Source organism: Rhinoderma darwinii, chromosome 10, assembly GCF_050947455.1.
Source record: "Rhinoderma darwinii isolate aRhiDar2 chromosome 10, aRhiDar2.hap1, whole genome shotgun sequence".
Classification (NCBI taxonomy): Eukaryota; Metazoa; Chordata; class Amphibia; order Anura; family Rhinodermatidae; genus Rhinoderma; species Rhinoderma darwinii.
The window spans coordinates 102,711,182-102,730,858 of NC_134696.1; the positions used below are offsets into that span (position 1 = coordinate 102,711,182).

The 19,677-nt window shown below is 40.3% G+C and overlaps 1 protein-coding gene across 1 annotated transcript; it reads right to left on the reverse strand.

Annotated features, from left to right (window-relative positions):
- Positions 1 to 4,782: 4,782 nt before the first annotated feature.
- Positions 4,783 to 17,616, reverse strand: LOC142662706 (IgGFc-binding protein-like). Its single transcript, XM_075840921.1, has 10 exons — positions 16,851 to 17,616; positions 15,920 to 16,269; positions 15,425 to 15,801; positions 14,742 to 14,932; positions 13,153 to 13,745; positions 12,029 to 12,599; positions 11,309 to 11,883; positions 7,091 to 7,658; positions 6,123 to 6,322; positions 4,783 to 4,866 (listed from the first exon to the last, which is right to left on the reverse strand). Exons 1-10 carry the CDS (start codon positions 17,614 to 17,616, stop codon positions 4,783 to 4,785), a joined length of 4,275 nt encoding a protein of 1,424 aa, XP_075697036.1.
- Between the last annotated feature and the right edge of the window lie 2,061 nt (positions 17,617 to 19,677).

The following is a 19,677-nucleotide window of genomic DNA, read 5'->3' on the forward strand; positions in this document are numbered from 1 at the left end:
CACAGCTTGTGAGTGATGTAATGTTCCTCTATGTGTATTGTGTTCCATTATGGGGCATTGGGTCACCAAAAAGTGAAGATTAGAGTTAATTCACACTACAATGTGTCCATTTGATGCATATGCCAAACATTTCCATAGGACCCTATTCACCTGATGGATTCATCAGGTCAGTATATGTTTTTTTTTAACCTGTATGGAGTAACTTAGTCGACCTACCCTATTCCATACAGACGCATCCAATAAAAAACATATAATGGCGGTATACGTCTATGGAGGTCTATTACTGACAAATGCCAGGGTGGCATACATTGGAGGGTTATGTCGGAGGTATACATCAGGAAATCCTCTCGACGTACAGCTCCAACGTACACTGCAGAAGCAGTGTCAATAGACCCTTAGTGAACGGAAAAATTAAGAAATATTCCCATAATAATAATAATATAAATCACATTATTAGGTCTCCTTCTTTGGTGATAATGTGTATAAAAATACAGCGATAGACAGAGAAATTATTTTGTGAAGTCCACATAAAAAAAATTGCGTTCTGCTCCATCGGAAGCCGTTCATCAGCTCTTTCCAGGGATTCTTCGTGAAAACTCAGTCCGTGATAGGAAACCTCATACAGAACCTTGTGCGCCTTCAATATGGTGTACGATAAACCTCCATATTGTGTTCACTGCGATAAATAAGGATATTAGATCTCAGGAAGAGGGACATAAGGCACAATACTGGGTCAGGCACGCGGCCACATTACCCTTTCGTTATCTGTAATATGGCGCCTACTGAAATTTTTGGGAACATTCTGTACATCTATGTCCCTAGATTTTTACTAAGAAATTTCTATGGGAGAAAAAAAAATATGTTAGGGCATTGCATCATGGGAGGAATACAGTGCCTCATGAGGCCCCTGTGAGTAGTACATACATGTCTAATGGTCCATAATACTGAACTATAAGGGCACTGTGTGCATGGACCCTAAATGTACTGCATCAATGATTCTCAATAATATCCTAAATGTAATTTATTATATTATATTTATCATCTTTTTCAGTTTTTCTTTCTTTTTTCCCAATTTTAGCTCAGACAAACGTCCATAATATGAGACCTGAGTAGCTGCCATTCAGCTCCGCACAAGTCTTCACCAGTATAACCTGTATGTTTAACCTCTAAATGTCCTTCAATAAAGTGACTTTACTTTGCAATCATTTTTCTTTGTATTCAGTCTATTAAATATATGGGGTCTGGGGGGGGGGGGGTTCATTCCTGTGTTGGGAGTTCAAGGTATCAACATGATAATGAGCAAGTGACAGCAATCATGTTCTAATAGGTAGACATTGTAAGAACACATCTGTGGTGTGCGGAAAATATGGATGAAATCAGAAAATAACATACACCTAGATGTATACTATATATTTTATTATATATCCACCGAAAGGGTTTTTCCTCCTCTAAGATGGTTTTAAATAAGAATTTAAGATACCTATGTATTTTGAAACATTAGAAAGTCATGTGTAAGGGTTAGAAAAGGCAACCGTGGACGTGTATTACATGTAGAGCAACCCATGTAGAGCAACCCATGTAGTGGGCTCTTTCTGGTGTGGAGCTAGCTCCCCTCTGCTGCTCCCTCTCCCCTCTCACAGCATGAGCCTTACACACTGACTGTGGCAAAGAGGCTGCAGCATCATCTCCTCCCTCTCCTCTCCTCTGTGTCCTCAGTTACTGAAGAAGAGATTGAGGGGGGGGGGGGGGCTGTTACAGATTTTGCATTGGAAGCTTTAAAGTGTAACTAAACCTTTGACAAACTTTGGACATGTCATACTGACATGTCAAAAGTTTTTATTGGTGGGGTCTGAGAACTGAGACCCCCCAGCCAATCGCTAAAACGATGCAGCAGAAGTGCTCGTGAGATCGCTGAGCCGTTTCGTTTCTGTTTGGCCTTTTCCTGAAATCAATGTATCGGAGTACGGGCTCAATAAAAAGTCTATGAGCCTGTACTCCAATACATCGGCTTTAAGGAAATAGCTGAACAGAAACGAAGTGGCTGATTGCTCACACAAGCTCTTCTGCCGCTTCGTTCTAGCAATTGGTGGGGGTCTCAGTGCTCGGACCCCCACCAATCAAAACTTCTGGCATGTCACTATGACATGTCAGAAGATTGTCAAACGTTTAGTTACAATTTAACTTCTTCCCACGGCACGGCGTACTATTGCGTCGTGGTGGGGGAGGTAATGTTTGGAGCTGGCTCACCCGCTGAGCCCGCTATGTATGCGGCAGGTGTCAGCTGTGTTTTACAGCTGACACCCGGGAATAACAGCCAGGAACAATGATCGCGCTGTTCCTGGCTGTTTAACCCCTTAGATTCTGCGATCAATCACAAAGTGATTGCTGCATTAGTATTGCAGGTGTATTGTACTAGCGATCTAACAATTCCTGGTTCAAGTCCCCTAGGGGGACTAATGAAATGTGTAAAAAAAAAAATTAAATAAAGTTTTTAGTATTGTAAAAAATAGAAATTTTAAATTAAAAGTTAAAAAAAAAACTCTTTTCCCATTTTTCCTCTGATGTAAAAAAAACAACAAAAAACTACTAAATTGGTATCGCCGCATCCATAAAAGTCTGAACTATCACACTATAGTATTATTTAACCCACACGGCGAATGCCGTAAAAATAAAAATATATAAAACGCAAGAATTGTTTTTTTGTTCACTTCATATCTCACTAAAAAATTTATAAAAAGTGATCAAAAAGTCTGATATAGAAATAGAAACTAAAGCTCGCCCCGCAAAAAATAAACCCTCATACTGCTCAATCGAGGGAAAAATAAAAACGTTCTGGCTCTCAGAATAAGGCGACAAAACACAAATTTTATTTTTAACAATAGTAAAGTAGTAAAACATACAAAAAAACAATATAAATTTGGTATCGCCGTAATCGTATTGACCGGTAGAATAAAGTTAACATGTTGTTTTTACCGTATGATGAAAGCCGTAAAAACGAAACCCCTCAAAAGATTGAGGAAACGCCGTTTTTTTCCTATTCCACCCCACAAATATTTTTTTTCCAGTTTCCCAATACATTATATAGTAAAACAAATAGTACCATTAAAAACTACAACTCTTTCTGCACAAAACAAGCCTCATACGGCTATAATGACAGAAAAAAATAAAAACGTCATAGCTTTTTAAAGCCGGGGAGGAAAAAATTTAAACGAAAATCCCAAAAATTGTATTTCTCTGCTCCTTTTAATTTTTTTCATCATCTTTTGTTATCTACATTACAGAAATAATTCTTACAACTGAAAAAAATATATAATAATAGTAAATGAAGAGGTTAAATAACAGGCTGTAATGTTACACCACGTGACGGCTATGTAGTGCCGTGTTATATGCAGGATATCTTCTTGTTACTTCACACATATGTAGGTCCGGTCCAATACTCTCTTGCATTTGGTATCTTCTGGGCATTGGTGGGCCTTACATTTTACTACGCCACCTAGTTGACAAGTGCAGAGCTGCGAGCAATTATGGCCAAGGAAATTCTCCTTTATCTGCGAAACAATAATAATCAGAATAAATATTGTATATTTCATCTCAAAAATTGCTACGTTAGAATGTCAGAAAACAAGGCATACACTTATTGAATCACTTCTACTAGAAAATTCCCACATTTTCATGGCCCATATTTTGTTTCATTACCCAGACTGCTCTGTGGTTCCACCTACATCACCATAGGGTCCGACTATAATCTAAGTAAAGTTCATTGAACCCCCGGTGGGAAGGTCCGGGAGATGGGACCCTAAAATACAGCCATATTGCAAGCCTGAGAGACCGGACTAAGATCACATTGTTCTTTGGTCTTCTGCATGATGAGAGTTGTCATGATTCTAGAATTGTTCTTGTAGTTTCCATATTTTACTCTGTAGTCACCTTCTACACATTAAACACCTTCCAGTGCATTTGTCTTCCTTCTTATACAGTAAAGATAATTTTTGGCACCAAGTCATGTTTATATAATTGCCATTATCATTTGTCATCATACTTTAGCCTCGAACATAACGTTATACAATACAGTAAGTAAAAATAACATAATTAAAAAACATTCCTTCTGAGAGATAACAAAGACTCGTTCATGGAACATAAGAAAAAAAAATAGGAAGAAATGGTGGAAAAAAATTGAGCTATAACTCTGAACTAAAAGAAATAAATACATTAATAGAAAAACAAAAGAATGAAAAAAAAAATCCATCAAGGTTTGCTGCATTTATAAACCTATTGTTATAGTGTAACTCATAGTGACATGTCAGAAGTTTTGATTGGTGGGGGTCCGAGGACTGAGACCCCCCATCAACTGAGCACTCAGCCACTTTGTGTCTGTTCGGGTATCTCCGGAAAGCCAATGTATCAGAGTACCGGCTCATAGACTTTCTATTGAATCCATACACTATACATTTATTTTTTGGAAAAAGACGAACAGACACGAAGCGGCTGAGCGCTCACACGAGCGCTTCTGCCAATTTCGTTTGAGTGATTGGTGGGGGTCTCAGTGCTCGGACCCCCACCAATTCTGAACTTCTGACATGTCAGTATGACATGTCACAAGTTTGTCAAACGTTTAGTTATCCTTTAAGCTATTATTTAAAGGGGTTGTCCATGTACGGACAACTGATGACTTATCCACATAGGATAGGTCATCAGTATATGATCGATGGGAGTGCAACAACCAGACCCCGCACCAATCAGCTGGTCCGGCTGCCTCCGGCACTTGATGTTATGAATAGTATGCTATGAAGAGTATGTTATGAATAGTATGCTATGAAGAGTATGCCATGAAGAGTATGCTATGAAGAGTATGCTATGAAGAGTATGCTATAAAGAGTATGTTATGAAGAGTATGCTATGAAGAGTATGCTATGAAGAGTATGTTATGAAGAGTATGCTATGAAGAGTATGATATGAAGTGTATGCTATGAAGAGTATGATATGAAGTGTATGCTATGGAGAGTATGTTATGAAGAGTATGCTATGGAGAGTATGCTATGAAGAGTATGATATGAAGTGTATGCTATGGAGAGTATGTTATGAAGAGTATGCTATGGAGAGTATGTTATGAAGAGCATGCTATGAAGAGTATGTTATGAAGAGTATGTTATGAAAAGTATGCTATGAAGAATATGCTATGAAGTGCATGTTATGAGGAATACGCTCCAGCTGCCACCAGGCACCAGATGTCCATGCCGGAAGCAGATGGCTCTGACTACTGCATAACGGCCTTTCTGCAGAACAGCAACTCTGCTTCTATTCACTTGAACAGTACTGCAGCTCGGCCGCTATTCCGTGACTGGAGCCATCTGCCTCCAGCATGGACGTCCGGTGCCCGGAGGCAGCTAGAGCAGCTGGTCAGTGTGGGGTCCGGGTGTTGGACCCCACCATTCATATACTGATCGCCCACTCTGTAGATAGGTCATCAGTTGTCTGTGGGTGAACAACCCCTTTAACTACTTGGTAGCATAAGGCTCTGTTCACACTATGTTTACAGTGTACGTGCCACGCATGCGAAATCTCCCAGTGCATACGCAGAACGTATCCATATATCTCCATTGACCCGATGTATGCCAACTGAATGTCCTTTGAATCCCCATTTGCAGGACAATTTTAAGCTCCGCTCTGATCCACCCAGGGACTCCTAAGAAACCTCCCAGATACGCCTATTTTAAGCATATTTGCATAAGCCATGCCCTTTTGTGTCTGGACACTTTGGAGGTATCCGGTAAGGAATAACACAGTCGACTACACTCTTCAATATAAAGGTATCTAAGAAAAAAACAATACACCATCTGGTATATATCTTTTTTAGAATGGGGCCCTATGGGTGACGTAGGCATATCCATATCGCAGAGATATATGTTGGGAAATATTCATATACTACAAAAAAAATGAATTAGAGGAATAAAAACAATGACTAGTGCAAGTCTACTCTGTGGTCTGGTATTGCAGCTCAAGTTCATTCATTTGAGTTGCAATACCAAACACAGCCTATAGGCCAGAGTGGCGCTGTTTCTGGGATGTGTTTTTGTCAAATTTGAAGCATCCTGCAATTCTGAAATTCCGAAACTCTTATTTACCGTGTAGTATTTTCCTTCAATAAGACAGCCACATCTGGAAAACGGTACACATTTGTTTATATCACGGTAGTAACCGCCATTGCACTGACATCCTTCTGAGCATGTGCTGGAGCAAGACACAGGTGCATCAATTCGACTGCAGGTTGTCCTACATGCATCGGAGCAGATTTCATAGTGACTGCGAAGCGGACAGTCTAAACCTGGGAGTAAAGAATTTCATAGAAAATTCTGATTATTAATTTACATTTTTGCAGTCAATTGTTGACTTTTTGAATTGTTGATTGTTTCTAAACTTAAATATAAAAAATAGGATCAATTTCATCAATGTTTAAACTCAGAAAATCCCTTAATTTATAGAATTATCTTGATTCAAAAACTTTTTAGTAAAGTGATAAAATCAGCTCCGTAATCTGTAATCTCCATATGCAAACGTTAATGGGCTTGGCTGTGATAATATTGCTTCACCCCTTCTCTGCATAGTGCCGATTCAGCTTTGAGATGATGAACTAAGTCATGTCTGAGAGCCTGGTTGCTATGGATAAACTCCCCAACAACCAGTCTTTTCGATAGGATCAACAGTGGGTATGTCCCTAGCTACCAGTCTGTCTCAGATAAGTTAAGATAGGCTTAACTTTTTGCTTAGGGAAGAAAACCAACAAGGAGGCTTGGTAGGAGTTAACCCATGGGCATAGCTAGGGTTGACTGGTTGGGCTTGTGTCTCCGGGGTGCTTGGTACCAGGGCTTGCACAAAAAAAGCCCCTCACCCTTGGCCAGGGTAGTTAGATACAGGGTTAGGGCAGCAAACTTGGTCTTTGCCCCAGGTGAACAAAAAGCCTTCTGGTTCAGTCATGCCTTTCTCTATTGTCTTCTATAGAAATACCATATTTTTTGGTGGTAAAAAACATTTGGTGAAGAACTATATATGGGCCTTTCCCATCAAATTATCTCCAACACCATTCCAAACTCACGGCAGAAGCTTTCACTCCTCCATGTGATCTTGGTGTTGCCCACATGTTGGCACATTGCCGCATAACTCTGTAGACTGTTGCACAAGACTCTTGAGTCTCCTTCTTCACGGCACATGTCCAAGACACACTTGTCAAAGTATCCAATAGGATCCACATCTTTGTGACAAGCACTGAACAAGCCATCTTCTGCAAGCAACAAGCCACATAAGTTATTTCCTTCATACGAGCCTCCTTTCTCACATCTTGGACACAAATCACCTAGACATTGATCCTTGCAGGTAATTCCCAAACTCCTGTCCTTCCAGGCCTCACCAAACGCAGTTTCATCGATCCTTTGTGATCCATCAAGATGTGGAAAATCATCCTCATTGTCACCATTGTAATTTCCACATAATCCACAAACCTTTCCATAGAAACTACTGGTAATCTTAACGATGGTCTGGAAAGCCAGGTCAGAAATAACTTCAAGTCCAAACTTGGTTGACAACAAAATGTTTACACCATGCTGCCAAACCCAGATCCCGCTCTCCTGCAGATTCAGTGGAAGGTTGAAGGACACGTCATTCACCTACAAGACAGAATTTAATGTTTTTGTCAGTCCTGTTTTTGTTTCTTTGGTACTCTCTGACCGGAAAAACCTGGAAGAGTTGTTTAATACATGTGCCGACATCTGTACACTGTCATACCAGTCTAAAAACGCACTACATCCAACCATGTAGGTGGCTGCCAATTTGGTCTAAGCATTTTGTATATTGTAGCAAAGCTCGTTGAACAGTATTTCACGACATGGAATTTCTGGGGACCAACAAATGTTTCTGAGGGTCCACCCATCATCTAGACAGAACATGTGCACCTCCACCTCAAATTCTATTGTACACTTTATTATATAGGAGAGGTCTGCTGATATTAATCTAATTTGGAATATCGAGGGCAACAAACAATAGAGAAAAGTATCCAGTTAGGATTGGCCACGTGGGAAAACAAAACCATTTTATGAATGAGTTTGATACATTGTAACTGATCTATGATTGGCTGAAATAGTCTCGAGGTCACACTCGTTTCTGTGAATGGAATATATAAGGATCGGTTGGTAAAAGTTGATCAATGTAAATAATTATTTTATGAATACTATGTGCAATACATGAGCATAGACATTAAACTAATGGGTGTCTCAATCTCTCGCAGCATTTTGGAAAATATAATAGCACTGATAGTTGGGTGTAGGTTATACTGTATATTCCACACCAACTATGGATATTATGAATTTGGCATTTGGAAAACTTTTGTATAGTGGTATGCTTTTTTTGCACACATGCTCGTTTCGCATATAATCTTTTTATTTGTACGTTATTGTATTTTTTAATGTTGGGATAATATATCTGGTCTAAATAACATTCTGTGATGTGAGAGGAGATGCCCCAGAAGAAGCCGCCCAAGGTGAAACTCGAGTCGGGCGTTTGTAGCTGCTCTGCTACGTGGATTTTATTAACTATATACTCGTTTATGAGTATGAATAAAACCCTATAAAAAAATTACTTATTTTTTTAGCCTTTATTGGTCTATGTCTCTTTATGCCGCTACTCTTTCATAGCAAGGAGATTAATATCTTGGCTGGAAGATCTAGTGCATGTCCAGGAGGATATCAAATGGATTGAATTGACACTTTATTTCTGGGAAGAACGTGGAGGAAATCACTGATCAGCTCTTGTACACTTGGTTATTATCATTGCACATATCATCAATAAGGTCTAGTTACGTAATTTGAGAGGCAACCCATGAGAAGAAAAACATAGTGGCTAGTGATTCGGCTTCAGAATCACCCCCACGTGGTGGTTGGGACCAATTATTGTGTTAGTGTAAAGGATCTGCCAGGCACAGCTTCGGGGGTTAACGCCCATAGATAATCAGTCTGCACCTGCTTCTATGTCTGTGAGACTGACTCCATCTTCCACCACTCAGGCTGGCAGGCTTAGGAGTGGGAGAACCTATCACAGCCTGGCCAGACGGAGCTAGCTCCCACCCTCTGTCTATTTATCCTGCCTTTCCTGTTCCTCCTTTGCTTGTGATTCTTCTCGTTTGGTTTCCTGGCCCTGCTGCAGCTTCTTGTACTATTGTCCTTGCTTCATATTGACCCCGGCTTACTGACTACTCTCCTGCTCTGCGTTTGGTACCTCGTACACTCCTGGTTTGACTCGGCTTGTTTTCTACTCTTCTGCTCTGCGTTTGGCACCTCGTACTCTCCTGGTTTGACTCGGCTTGTTCACTTCTCTTGTTGATCACGGTGTTGCCGTGGGCAACTGCCCCTTTCTCCCCCTAGCTCTGTGTACCCTTGTCTTTTTGTCTGTCGTGCACTTATTGAGCGTAGGGACCGTCGCCCAGTTGTACCCCATCGCCTAGGGCGGGTCGTTGCAAGTAGGCAGGGACTGAGTGGCGGGTAGATTAGGGCTCACTTGTTTGTCTCCCCACCCCCGACATTACAGTTAGAGCCTCAGTCTATTGAAGCATCCTCGGTTACCCTGTTGGACCAGTCCAACCCTGCATATTGCCGCCCTTTTTCTCTACTGATCTGCATTCCATTTCCTAGTTGAAACTTGTTTTATCCCAACTTAGCCCAGGACTGGGAGCCCACATGCCTTGTTTTATTCCGACCCTTCAGTCACTCAATTTAGGCTTAAAGGGGCTGTCTCAAGATCAAATGTTATCTCCTAACCACAGGATAGGTAATAACATCCTGATCGGTAGGGGCCTGACAGCTAAGACCCCAACCGATCACGAGAACGGGGGTCCCGTTCCTCTGAATGAATGGAGCGTCAGGTCGAGTATGCGCCTTGCTGCTCCATTCATTCTTTATGGCACTGCAGGAGATAGCCAAGCGCTGTACTCGGCTATCTCCGTTAGTCCCATAGACAGTGATTTGAACGACAGTACCCATGCGCGACCTGCTGCTCCATTCATTCGGAGGAACAGGACCCCTGTTCTCATGATCAGTGGGGGTCCCAGAGGTCAGTATGTTGTCATCTATACTGTGGTTAGGAGTTAACATTTAATCTTGGGACAACGCGTTTATGGTTTATTTTCTCAAGAAACAGATTACATGATATAATGATTGGAAAGTTAAACCACTAAGGCTTCGTTCACATCTGCGTCAGGGCTTCGTTCCCATGTTCCGTCGAAGCTTTCGTAGCGTAGTCGACTAGGAACGGAGCCCTGACACAGATGTGAAAGCCTTATTTGATTGTTTTCCTCAGCATACTGTAACTTTTTTGGATTTTTTTACGGACAATAATCTGTCGGACTCCTATTCTTTTTTAAATCAGAGGGTCTCTGGTGTTTTATGGATCATCTAAATCCCTTTGGTAATGTTAAGAGATTTTCATCCTTGGAGATCTCCAATGCAAGTCCTATACCAACCGTACCATTTAACAATAAATAAAATATATTTTCGTCAACCTTAAAAGGGTTGTCTACCTTCTGACAACTGATGACCTATCCACCGGATAGGTCATCAGTATGTCATTGGTGCGGGTCTGACACCCGGACCCCGCACGGATAAGCCGCTCTGGTGGCCTGCGGGCACCGTATGTTGTGGCACATAATGATATGTTTGGAGCCCGGAAGCAGTTGGCTTCATACATAGCATAGCAGTCATGCTGCAGAACTGCAGGTCCGCTCCTATTCACTTGAACAGTACTACAGCTCAGCCGCTATTCCGTGGCCGGAGCTATGTGCATCCATGTTGTATGTCCGGTGCACGGAGGCACCAGACCAGCTGATCTGTGTGTTGGCCGGGTGTCGGACCCCACAGATCATGTACTGATGACCTATCCGGTGGATAGGTCATCAGTTGTCAGAAGGTGGAAAACCCCTTTAAATAGGGTTATGTTTTGTAAATTCAACTTATTCCACTGATTGTGTACTATATAATTATGGTACAAGGACAAAAAATTGTCTCTCTAGTGCCACCTATAGGTGACTAATCTGTAAGTCAAAGTCCAACTCTTTGAAGAGGAACGTGACTCAGGTTATTAGCCAAACGAGAGACACCCATCTGTAAACAGCACTGTTAGGAGCAGTTGCTCCTCATCAGTACAGAGTAAGGTTTTGGTTGGCTGCGTGAGATACCATGTGTTCTGGTTCTCGGAAGACACTTATTTCCCTTGCGAAAATCCAGCTGATGTGAAAGCCATATAATCATAGCAATATTATTTTTTACTTTACCTGAATTTTTCCATTTTTCCCTTCTGTCATGATTATTCTAATGTCATTTACAAAAATTCCAACCTTCTTCGGAATCGCTGTTGACAAAACAACGGAGAAGTTGACCAGCAGACCGCTATTCGGTAAGCGGTTTTTTGTAAGAACATAGGTGCAGTTTCCTTGAAATTGATATTTACCACCGTCAAATGTATAATAGTGAGAACCTCCGAGCACAGAGCACATGGCTTCTACAGTTGAATGACACTTTTTGGCTCCATCCTTTGTCTTACAGAACTTGTGAGGACCACAGACAAATGGAGAACACTTAACTGAACCTCCATATTGGCAAAGACATTCCTTGTCACAGTTTGATGTTGGGTGGAATATTTCATTGACTTTATAATATATTCCGTCATGGATACAGCCACAATCAGATGCATCGACACACTGGTCACCCTCAAGGAAGTAGCCGTCTTTACAAACACAACTTTCTCTGCAGTGGTTGGTTCTTCTGGATAGAACCTTTGTGTGGCTACAGGTCTTCTGGTAATTCGTGGCGCACAGTGTGTAGTTGCTATTTTCCGGACACCTGGTCACTAAAAGGGAAATATTATCAATCATAATGTGATTATAATCAGTACTACAATTGTAGATCATCACTCCACACATCCTATGAGGAACAGTCAGGTCCTACTTAAAAATTGTGGGTGAACAACTGATAAACCTGGTTTAGTAACTTACGGCAGAAGTTATTTTCCCGCCATCCATAGACAATTCCATTTGCTTCATGACAAGCAACAGCATATGTCTCAATCACCTTACAGAAGACGTCTTGCCTGGCAGAGTGGTAGCAGAAGTCATGGATGCAATTTTGGAAGTAGGGTTCAGGGTCCACCAGACTATGACAGTCTCGGAAAGGTCCATCATGTTTCAAAATAATCCCACAATTAGATGTGAGTAGCCTCTGAATTTGTACCAAGAGTTGCAGTAGTGCACAAGGTGCCGGAATCAGTTCTTCACACGCTTGAATTCTGTCTGTTGTCCTCCAACTCTTTCCAAAAGCTACGATATCATATGTCACTTCTCCATTTTTCAACATTAGTTCATCTTGCATGTCGCCATTGAAATTCCCGCAAAGCCCACCCACAGCACCAGCGTAAGAGTCTGGAAGGGTAACTGTTACTCGACTGTCCCAATCGAATGTCACTTCCATGCCAAACTCTGTCAAGATGACTCCATCCCACCACTTGACAAATATTCGTATCTTATCCTTGTTCAAATTAATGGGAAGATTGCGTAAAACGCCATTTACCTTGAACGTAAAACACATAGAACATGGTTACCAAAGTTTACATACTTCTCCAACTTCCCTTGTCAGGGTGCGGAACAGAAATTGAACATTTACTGCCAGGTTTCAACACAAATTACAGCTGATCACTGGGGGTATAGTAGAAGGACACTTTGTGATCAACTTGTTTTCATGGGACTCTTCTAACAAGTAGGGATAGTCCAAAGTGGAGAACCCCTTTAAGGAGAACGGTGTGGTGGTCTAGGAATGTAGTTCTTATGTCTACCATTATACTTTAAAAAGACCATACCTTGAAGATGTCCATAAATAGTTTGAACAATTATTAATTACGATTTTAGAAATTACTATTATTGCAGTCTAAGAAGAAGAAAATATATCAACCGGACTCTCTAAGGCCAGGGAAGTGGATATTGACTTACTAGAGTTGAGGGACTTCTTCAAGTGTCTCTTCTCAATTGATTTCTACTCACGCTATTACTGATGTAGATTCACTTCTTTTAAAAATAGGAAAAATTTACAAAAAGTTGCCATAAAGTCAAAGCCCTCTTCTGCTTACCGTAGCTCTGCCGGGATTCTTTCTATTGAATTGGATCTCAACACCGTAGACTCTCACTAATACAGACCTGGTGAAGGACACATCAATGGCACCTTTTTTTGTGTTGGAAATCTCAACATAAAATTCTGTCAATCCAAGAGTCTTATCGCACAATTGCGAGAGCCGGTAAGTGCACGTGCTGTGGAAGGTGTACCACTTGTTATCAAATGTAATGTAATATGGCTCTCCAAAGACCGTACATTGGCCATAGTTGAGTGGATAGCAATCTTTAATGCCATGTTTTACTGCACACTCTTCTCCATATTGGCATTCAGTGTCCCAGCACTTGACCTTGCCTGAGTTCGGATCACAAGTACATTTCTGTTTGCAGTCATTATCCCCCCAAAATGTTTCTCCTTTGGGGTAATAGCGGCCATTACAGAAGAGGCCACAGTCTGTTTTTGGAATACAAACTCCTTCATTTAATACAAATCCAGGTTTACATTGACAAGTTTCCATGCATGGGAACTGACAAAAAGATGGCTGCTCTGCACAGGTTTCAGGACACGGATTCCCACAGGGACTATAATAACTGTTTTCTGGACATTGAAGTTCTGCAAAACAAGATAAAAAATTGGTAATTAGGTTGATAATGACCTATTGGGGTAATGGGTTATGGTCATGCCAATGTTCTGGCCCATTTGAGAAGTATGGGCTAGGTCGCCATCCTATTCCTTTGTGACTAATACAGTAATAATAATTTGCTTAGGTCTTAAAAATGTCTTCGTTAATATAATTATTATAATTTTTTTAAATCCTACACTCATCATCATAAATTATGTTATAGATTTATAGTACAGGTTCCTACGGTCGTGGAAAAAAACGAGTATGTCTTTATTATTTTATGTCTTGGGATGTCAATTTTATCAAATTTATTTATTGGAAAAAAAAATTGGGTTTTTTTACGATTATTTTAACATAACTTTTTTTGTTTTACTTTTGTTTTGTTTAATTCCGTAGATGGATTTTTTTATTTTAATTTGCCTTAACAACAGAGTTTATTGTTAGACAGACCTGGGTTCCTTCAATGAACCATGGATGGTCTGCTCATACAAGGTATGGGCCACTATAGTGTCACGGAATTCCCTGTGACCCAATCAAAGTGCTTCCCCCCTCAGTCTCTCCCTTTGTATGGCATTTATCATGACATATAAAGGGTTAAACTATGGAGATCAGAGGTTTCCCTGATCTCTGCCGTTAGAGCAGGGCTGGGTGTTACATCCATTGCCCAACACAGTGCCCCTACAGTGTCCACGTGATCAACATGACAAATATGGTCAGGATGCGGATACTGCCTGCCACTCTCGACAAACATACTCGTCATCGGTCTGCATTCGATAAACTAGATGACCAGGTAGTTCATGATACAGCCCCAAACAGGCACTAATGGTGCCATGAATCTGAAGCAGAGATAAAATCAGATGTCTTAGAATCAAGGAACCTAGAACAGTTAATATTATGAGGTTTGGAAAATTGACCCTCAAAAACAGTGATTTTTTTTCTTTTTGGATTGGATTTTTTACATGTTTTAAACATTTCGTCAGACATACCACACCCAACTTTTGATCTCCATTCCTCCACATGAATTCCTTGCACATGACATGCCACAAGATAAACCGACAGGGCCTCACAGAGAATCTTCTTATGGCCATTATTTTTCACCATATCATTGATGCAATTTTTCATGAAAATGTATGGGTCCACAATCTGGTGACACCTATTGAAGGGTCCATTTTTCTGTCTGCTTATGAAAAAATATATATTAATAACAAATGTTATCAAAATCATATAAAATATGATCTGGATTTATTTTAAAAAAAAGTGGGAATATTTTAAATCAGTCAACCCAAAAATATAGCTCTAAGCAGTACATTGGTGCCCACAAGACACAACAAAATGTCCCTGATTATATGGACTTTTCCGAATACATAAATGACATCATACACCTTTACATGGGGCAGCTCTGGGGTTAATGATAGTATTTTTATCGTACTCCTGGTGGTCTAGGGTGGTTTAGCAGTTCATACCTAATATCTAAGGTAAAGAAGGGGTCAATAAATATACATTATATTGTATATGATGGTTGTTTCCAGGCTCTGGGAACCATCCCCTACCCCCAAGTACACCTCTTCTCCGAGTCACTCATTTGTTGAAGTGGTGGAATCAATTTACTATGTTCAACATTCCCAGGGTCAAAGTCAAACTCATAAAGGCTCTTTGAGTCATCTCATACCTTAGTATCCCACATGCATTAGGATATGTGTATTGTAGACCAACTTCAGGTAAGACGGGTACGCATGGTCCATTGCAGTCATCCCAACAGGTTGAATATTCATCGTTCACTTTCCAGCTCTTACCAAATTTAACCCTATCAGAATTCTTGATACCCTCAATGGTCTCCAAGTCATCATCTTTGATACCATTATAGTTCCCACACAAACCGCAGACATTCTCATAAAAGCTACTTGGGATCTTGATAAAAAGGAAGACATTCCAGTCATACCGAATTCGGAGGAAGCTAGTCTCTAGCAAAGCGTGAAAACCTGATGTTGTGATACGTATCCGACCAGCATCTAAAAATATAGGGAGTGACCATCTCACGTCGTTCACCTAATGGATTCAAAAAGTTGCATCTCATGTTATTAACAGCTTCTATGGTCTACAATATACAAAGTAGATCTGTTTTGGATATGGATTATACCTTTCCCAAATCCATACATTCACTTACCCTGACAAAGCCAACCTCCGACTGTACCATTGTGATATTGTAGTCATGAATACGCACAGAGACCATTGCAATGTAAGAACTTTGTGAAGATCCACGGTTAATTTTTTGTGCCTCAATACAAAATTCTGGCAATGTAGAATCACCTCCAGGTCTGATATCCATGCAAGTCTTTGCGATAATGTAAGTACAGGTTCCTTGAAAATCATAGGTAAAGCCATCAAAGGTTTGATAATGAGGGTCTCCCCAAATTTTACACATGGCCTCACCGTCAGGTATACATGCCGATTTCCCACTGACCATGTGACAAGATTCTTTTTTTCTACAGTGCTTATTCATACATGAATCCTTACCTGAGTTTAAAAAAAAATACATAAAAAATTTAAATAATCTAAAAAAAAGAATAATTTCAAAATAAAAATTCTACGTTTCCTGGCACGATGACAAAAATAATTGAACAATTGCAATGATAAGCTTAAAGCACCTAGACAATGCAAAGAGATGAGCAAGTGTTGATGTTGGTTTTAGTGGATCATAGTATGGGCAGAAGGGGCAATTGCCCCAGTTGGGGGTCTCTGCCATACTACCCCCACTATATCTAAACAGACATCATGGTGCCTGATGTGATATCATTTAGTATCTGTATAGGGTTTTTAGTTGTGCACTTCATAGCACAGTTTTTTTTTTTGGCAGTGCTAAAGGTTCACTGTGTGGCACTATTATGTTGGCACTATATGGCGGTGTAATGTTTGTGCTGTATGAAGGAATTACTTTTGCACTATATGGCAGTGTTATTGGACAGTATTAAGTCAGTATTACTATCTATACCTTTGTTTAAAAAAATATTGTTATGTGGCTCCCACATATTTACCCAGGGGGCTCCTCAGACCATAGAACAATATAGAATCTTCCATAGAACAATATAATAACTTACACTTGAAACAAACTCCAGACAATCCATAACTGTTTTGCGGTGAAATGCCAACACTTAACACAGAGAAACTAGAGGTTGGATGACTTATAACGTGAGATTTGAACTGGCGTCCATAGCGATACTGAGCCCAAGAATATTCTGTGCCCGGAATGTTCTTCCACTTTATACCCTGCAGTCTTATTTTATTAAATTTCATGTCAGCAATGCTTGATGTCTTGGCTGTAATCAGCACAGCGTTAATGAATCCTTGAAGGCCGTGAACTTGATATTTGGTACAAAATTTGGTAATATCCGGAACAGAGATAAAAAAGGGGTCGAAAGGAATTTTCTCAGCAATTCCACCAGTACAATAAAACATAACTTGGATGGAAACATTGGCAGAAAGTGTCAATGGAGAATTATACCGGATAGGAAATTTGAAAACTTGTCCTTCACAAAGGTCAACGCTTTCATTTTTAGTGCTTGATATATATTTGACTTTTGTGTTTCGGGAAGCCACCACGTATACAATATCAGCACGATACTGGAAGGGGAAGGGGGACACATAATAATCTTTTCCCCAGCCGGAGACAGGAAAAAGTTGTTCATAGATATGGCCACAATGGTTGTTCTTCCAACAGCAGGTGTCTCCACTAAGTACAGCGACAATATTATTTGACCTCACCCTGGTCCCTGAAAAGCCTTGTGAACATTGGAACTGGAAGATTTGGTAAGGATCAAGGTCCACAGTGAAAGGACTGGTAGACGTATAGTTTACGCCTTTCATGATAGCCCAGGGTTTTGGGTAGATATAAATTTTGGATGGCAAGTCATAATTTATTACTGCAAACTCTTTGAGATTATGAACATTTTCCTCGGTGGGAGTTATAATGTAGTATTCATTGTCCAGCAGGTCAATTGGAAGCACCACGATACGAGCAGTAGAATAAGTCTTTGAACTCAGAGCCAATACAGAGATATCGTAATTCGAGCTGATCAAGATGGAGCAATTAAAGGTGCCAGAACCAATCATTTCAACATCTACTGGTAAATTTATTGTATGGGAATCCATGTCATTGAGATGCAAAGACCAACTAAGGTTTCTGTCGTTCAATGACACTGTAACCGACGTCATGTCACTGAACGCTGTGATAATCAGCTGGAATTCAGCATCAATCAGGGAGGAATTTGAGTTTTGAAGGAAAGCTGTTGTGAATTCTTGACCAATATGGATGGAAACACTCGCCCCTACAAAACAGATTAAAAAAAGTTTAAGGGTACAGTCATTTACAGTCTTACAATGACAACCTTTATGGAGTTTTTCGTAAAGGTAAATTTTAATAAGACCAAAAGAGCAAAATCATCATATAGACAGCATCATAGTTGAATATCGGACCAAAAAAATACAGGTTTTGCTATATAATAACATAAAATCAAAAACTTAACACCAAAAATAAAAATGCATTGAAATAATACAGTGACCCATATATCCTAGTTAAAGGGACTTAGCAAAGTCAGACCCTAGAGTATTGGGGGGGCTCTATGGGGCGAAGTAGGTACAGAGAATGAGGTAGTGTAAGTGTTGGCCACCTATCAATGATACCTTGGTGAATTTATCTGGGCAAACATGGATCTCATAGGTCAATTTAAACAGGGGGTAGAATTAACTATTGCAACCCAGTCCTGTAATTTTGGAACTTTGGGAAGTTTTCAGTGGGTAAGAAAGTTAATTTTTGCATAGAAGAAATTAAGTTTCACAAGTGTTCTAGATGTTATAGGCTTCACAAGCTCCTCAACAAACAGAAGTAGGGGAGAACTTAGGGTATAATACCCAAGGCAGTCCCATCTTATGTTCAGTAAAATTCCATAACATCTGTCCGAAACCCAAGAATAATTTGGTAAACCCAAAAAATATGTAAGAAAGATCCGTCAACTTTAAGACAATGATGGTAGACAGGGGAGCCAATTAACCCATTCGAAATAATTAATAATAGTGGAGTGTAATAAATTTGATGAAAGAACTTTACTCGGATATGGCGATCTCTGGCCAAAATCATGGGTCTAGTCAGGGGCTCCAAGATCTTTATACGACCATCATTAGAAACAGAGGAAGGAATCTAATTTCATCTATCCAGGACTTTATCAAGATTATCAAAGACATAATAACTGTTTATATAGAGGTTTATAAGTTTTATGGTTATAATAGTCATCCAAACGCTCAATGAGCCCATCATTGGTCACAATAGTCCAAATACACAGGGTTAACCTTATACTTAAGACACCATGACTGGTGGGGGTCCAACCTATAGGAACTTCATTGATCCTGAGAATAAAGGGACCACAGCTCCTTTGACTATTTTCACCGTGGCCCAATTTTTCTGATGCTATGGGGAGGGCTGGGATGGTTTTAGGTTGGTTAGTGCCCTGTGCAGAACCTTCTACTAATGCACCACCTTATGGTGTATCATATAGTGTTCAAGTAATGCAACTATACATTGCCCAAAAAAACACTGCCCAATCAATACACTAGTGAACTGCCTTTCCATAGGTTTGAGCACCAAATGTGGGATCTGGGGTCCAAGCTTCAGGTGCATAGGCCACCAGGTCTAGTGGCGCTCCCTACAGTTGTGATAAGTGAGGTGCCTTGTGCGACCACACAGGCATAACCCTATGCCAGGCCATGGGTGGGAATCTATGCATCTGACCTTCACCAACCAAGAAGGAATGGCATATTCTAGCAATAGCACTTTAAGGGTGGAGAAAGTAAAAACAAAGGAAAAGCTAGAGATGGAGTTGTAGGTTCAGGAATAGTAGAGAGCAATGGAGTAAAAGAAGAAAGACGTTTCGG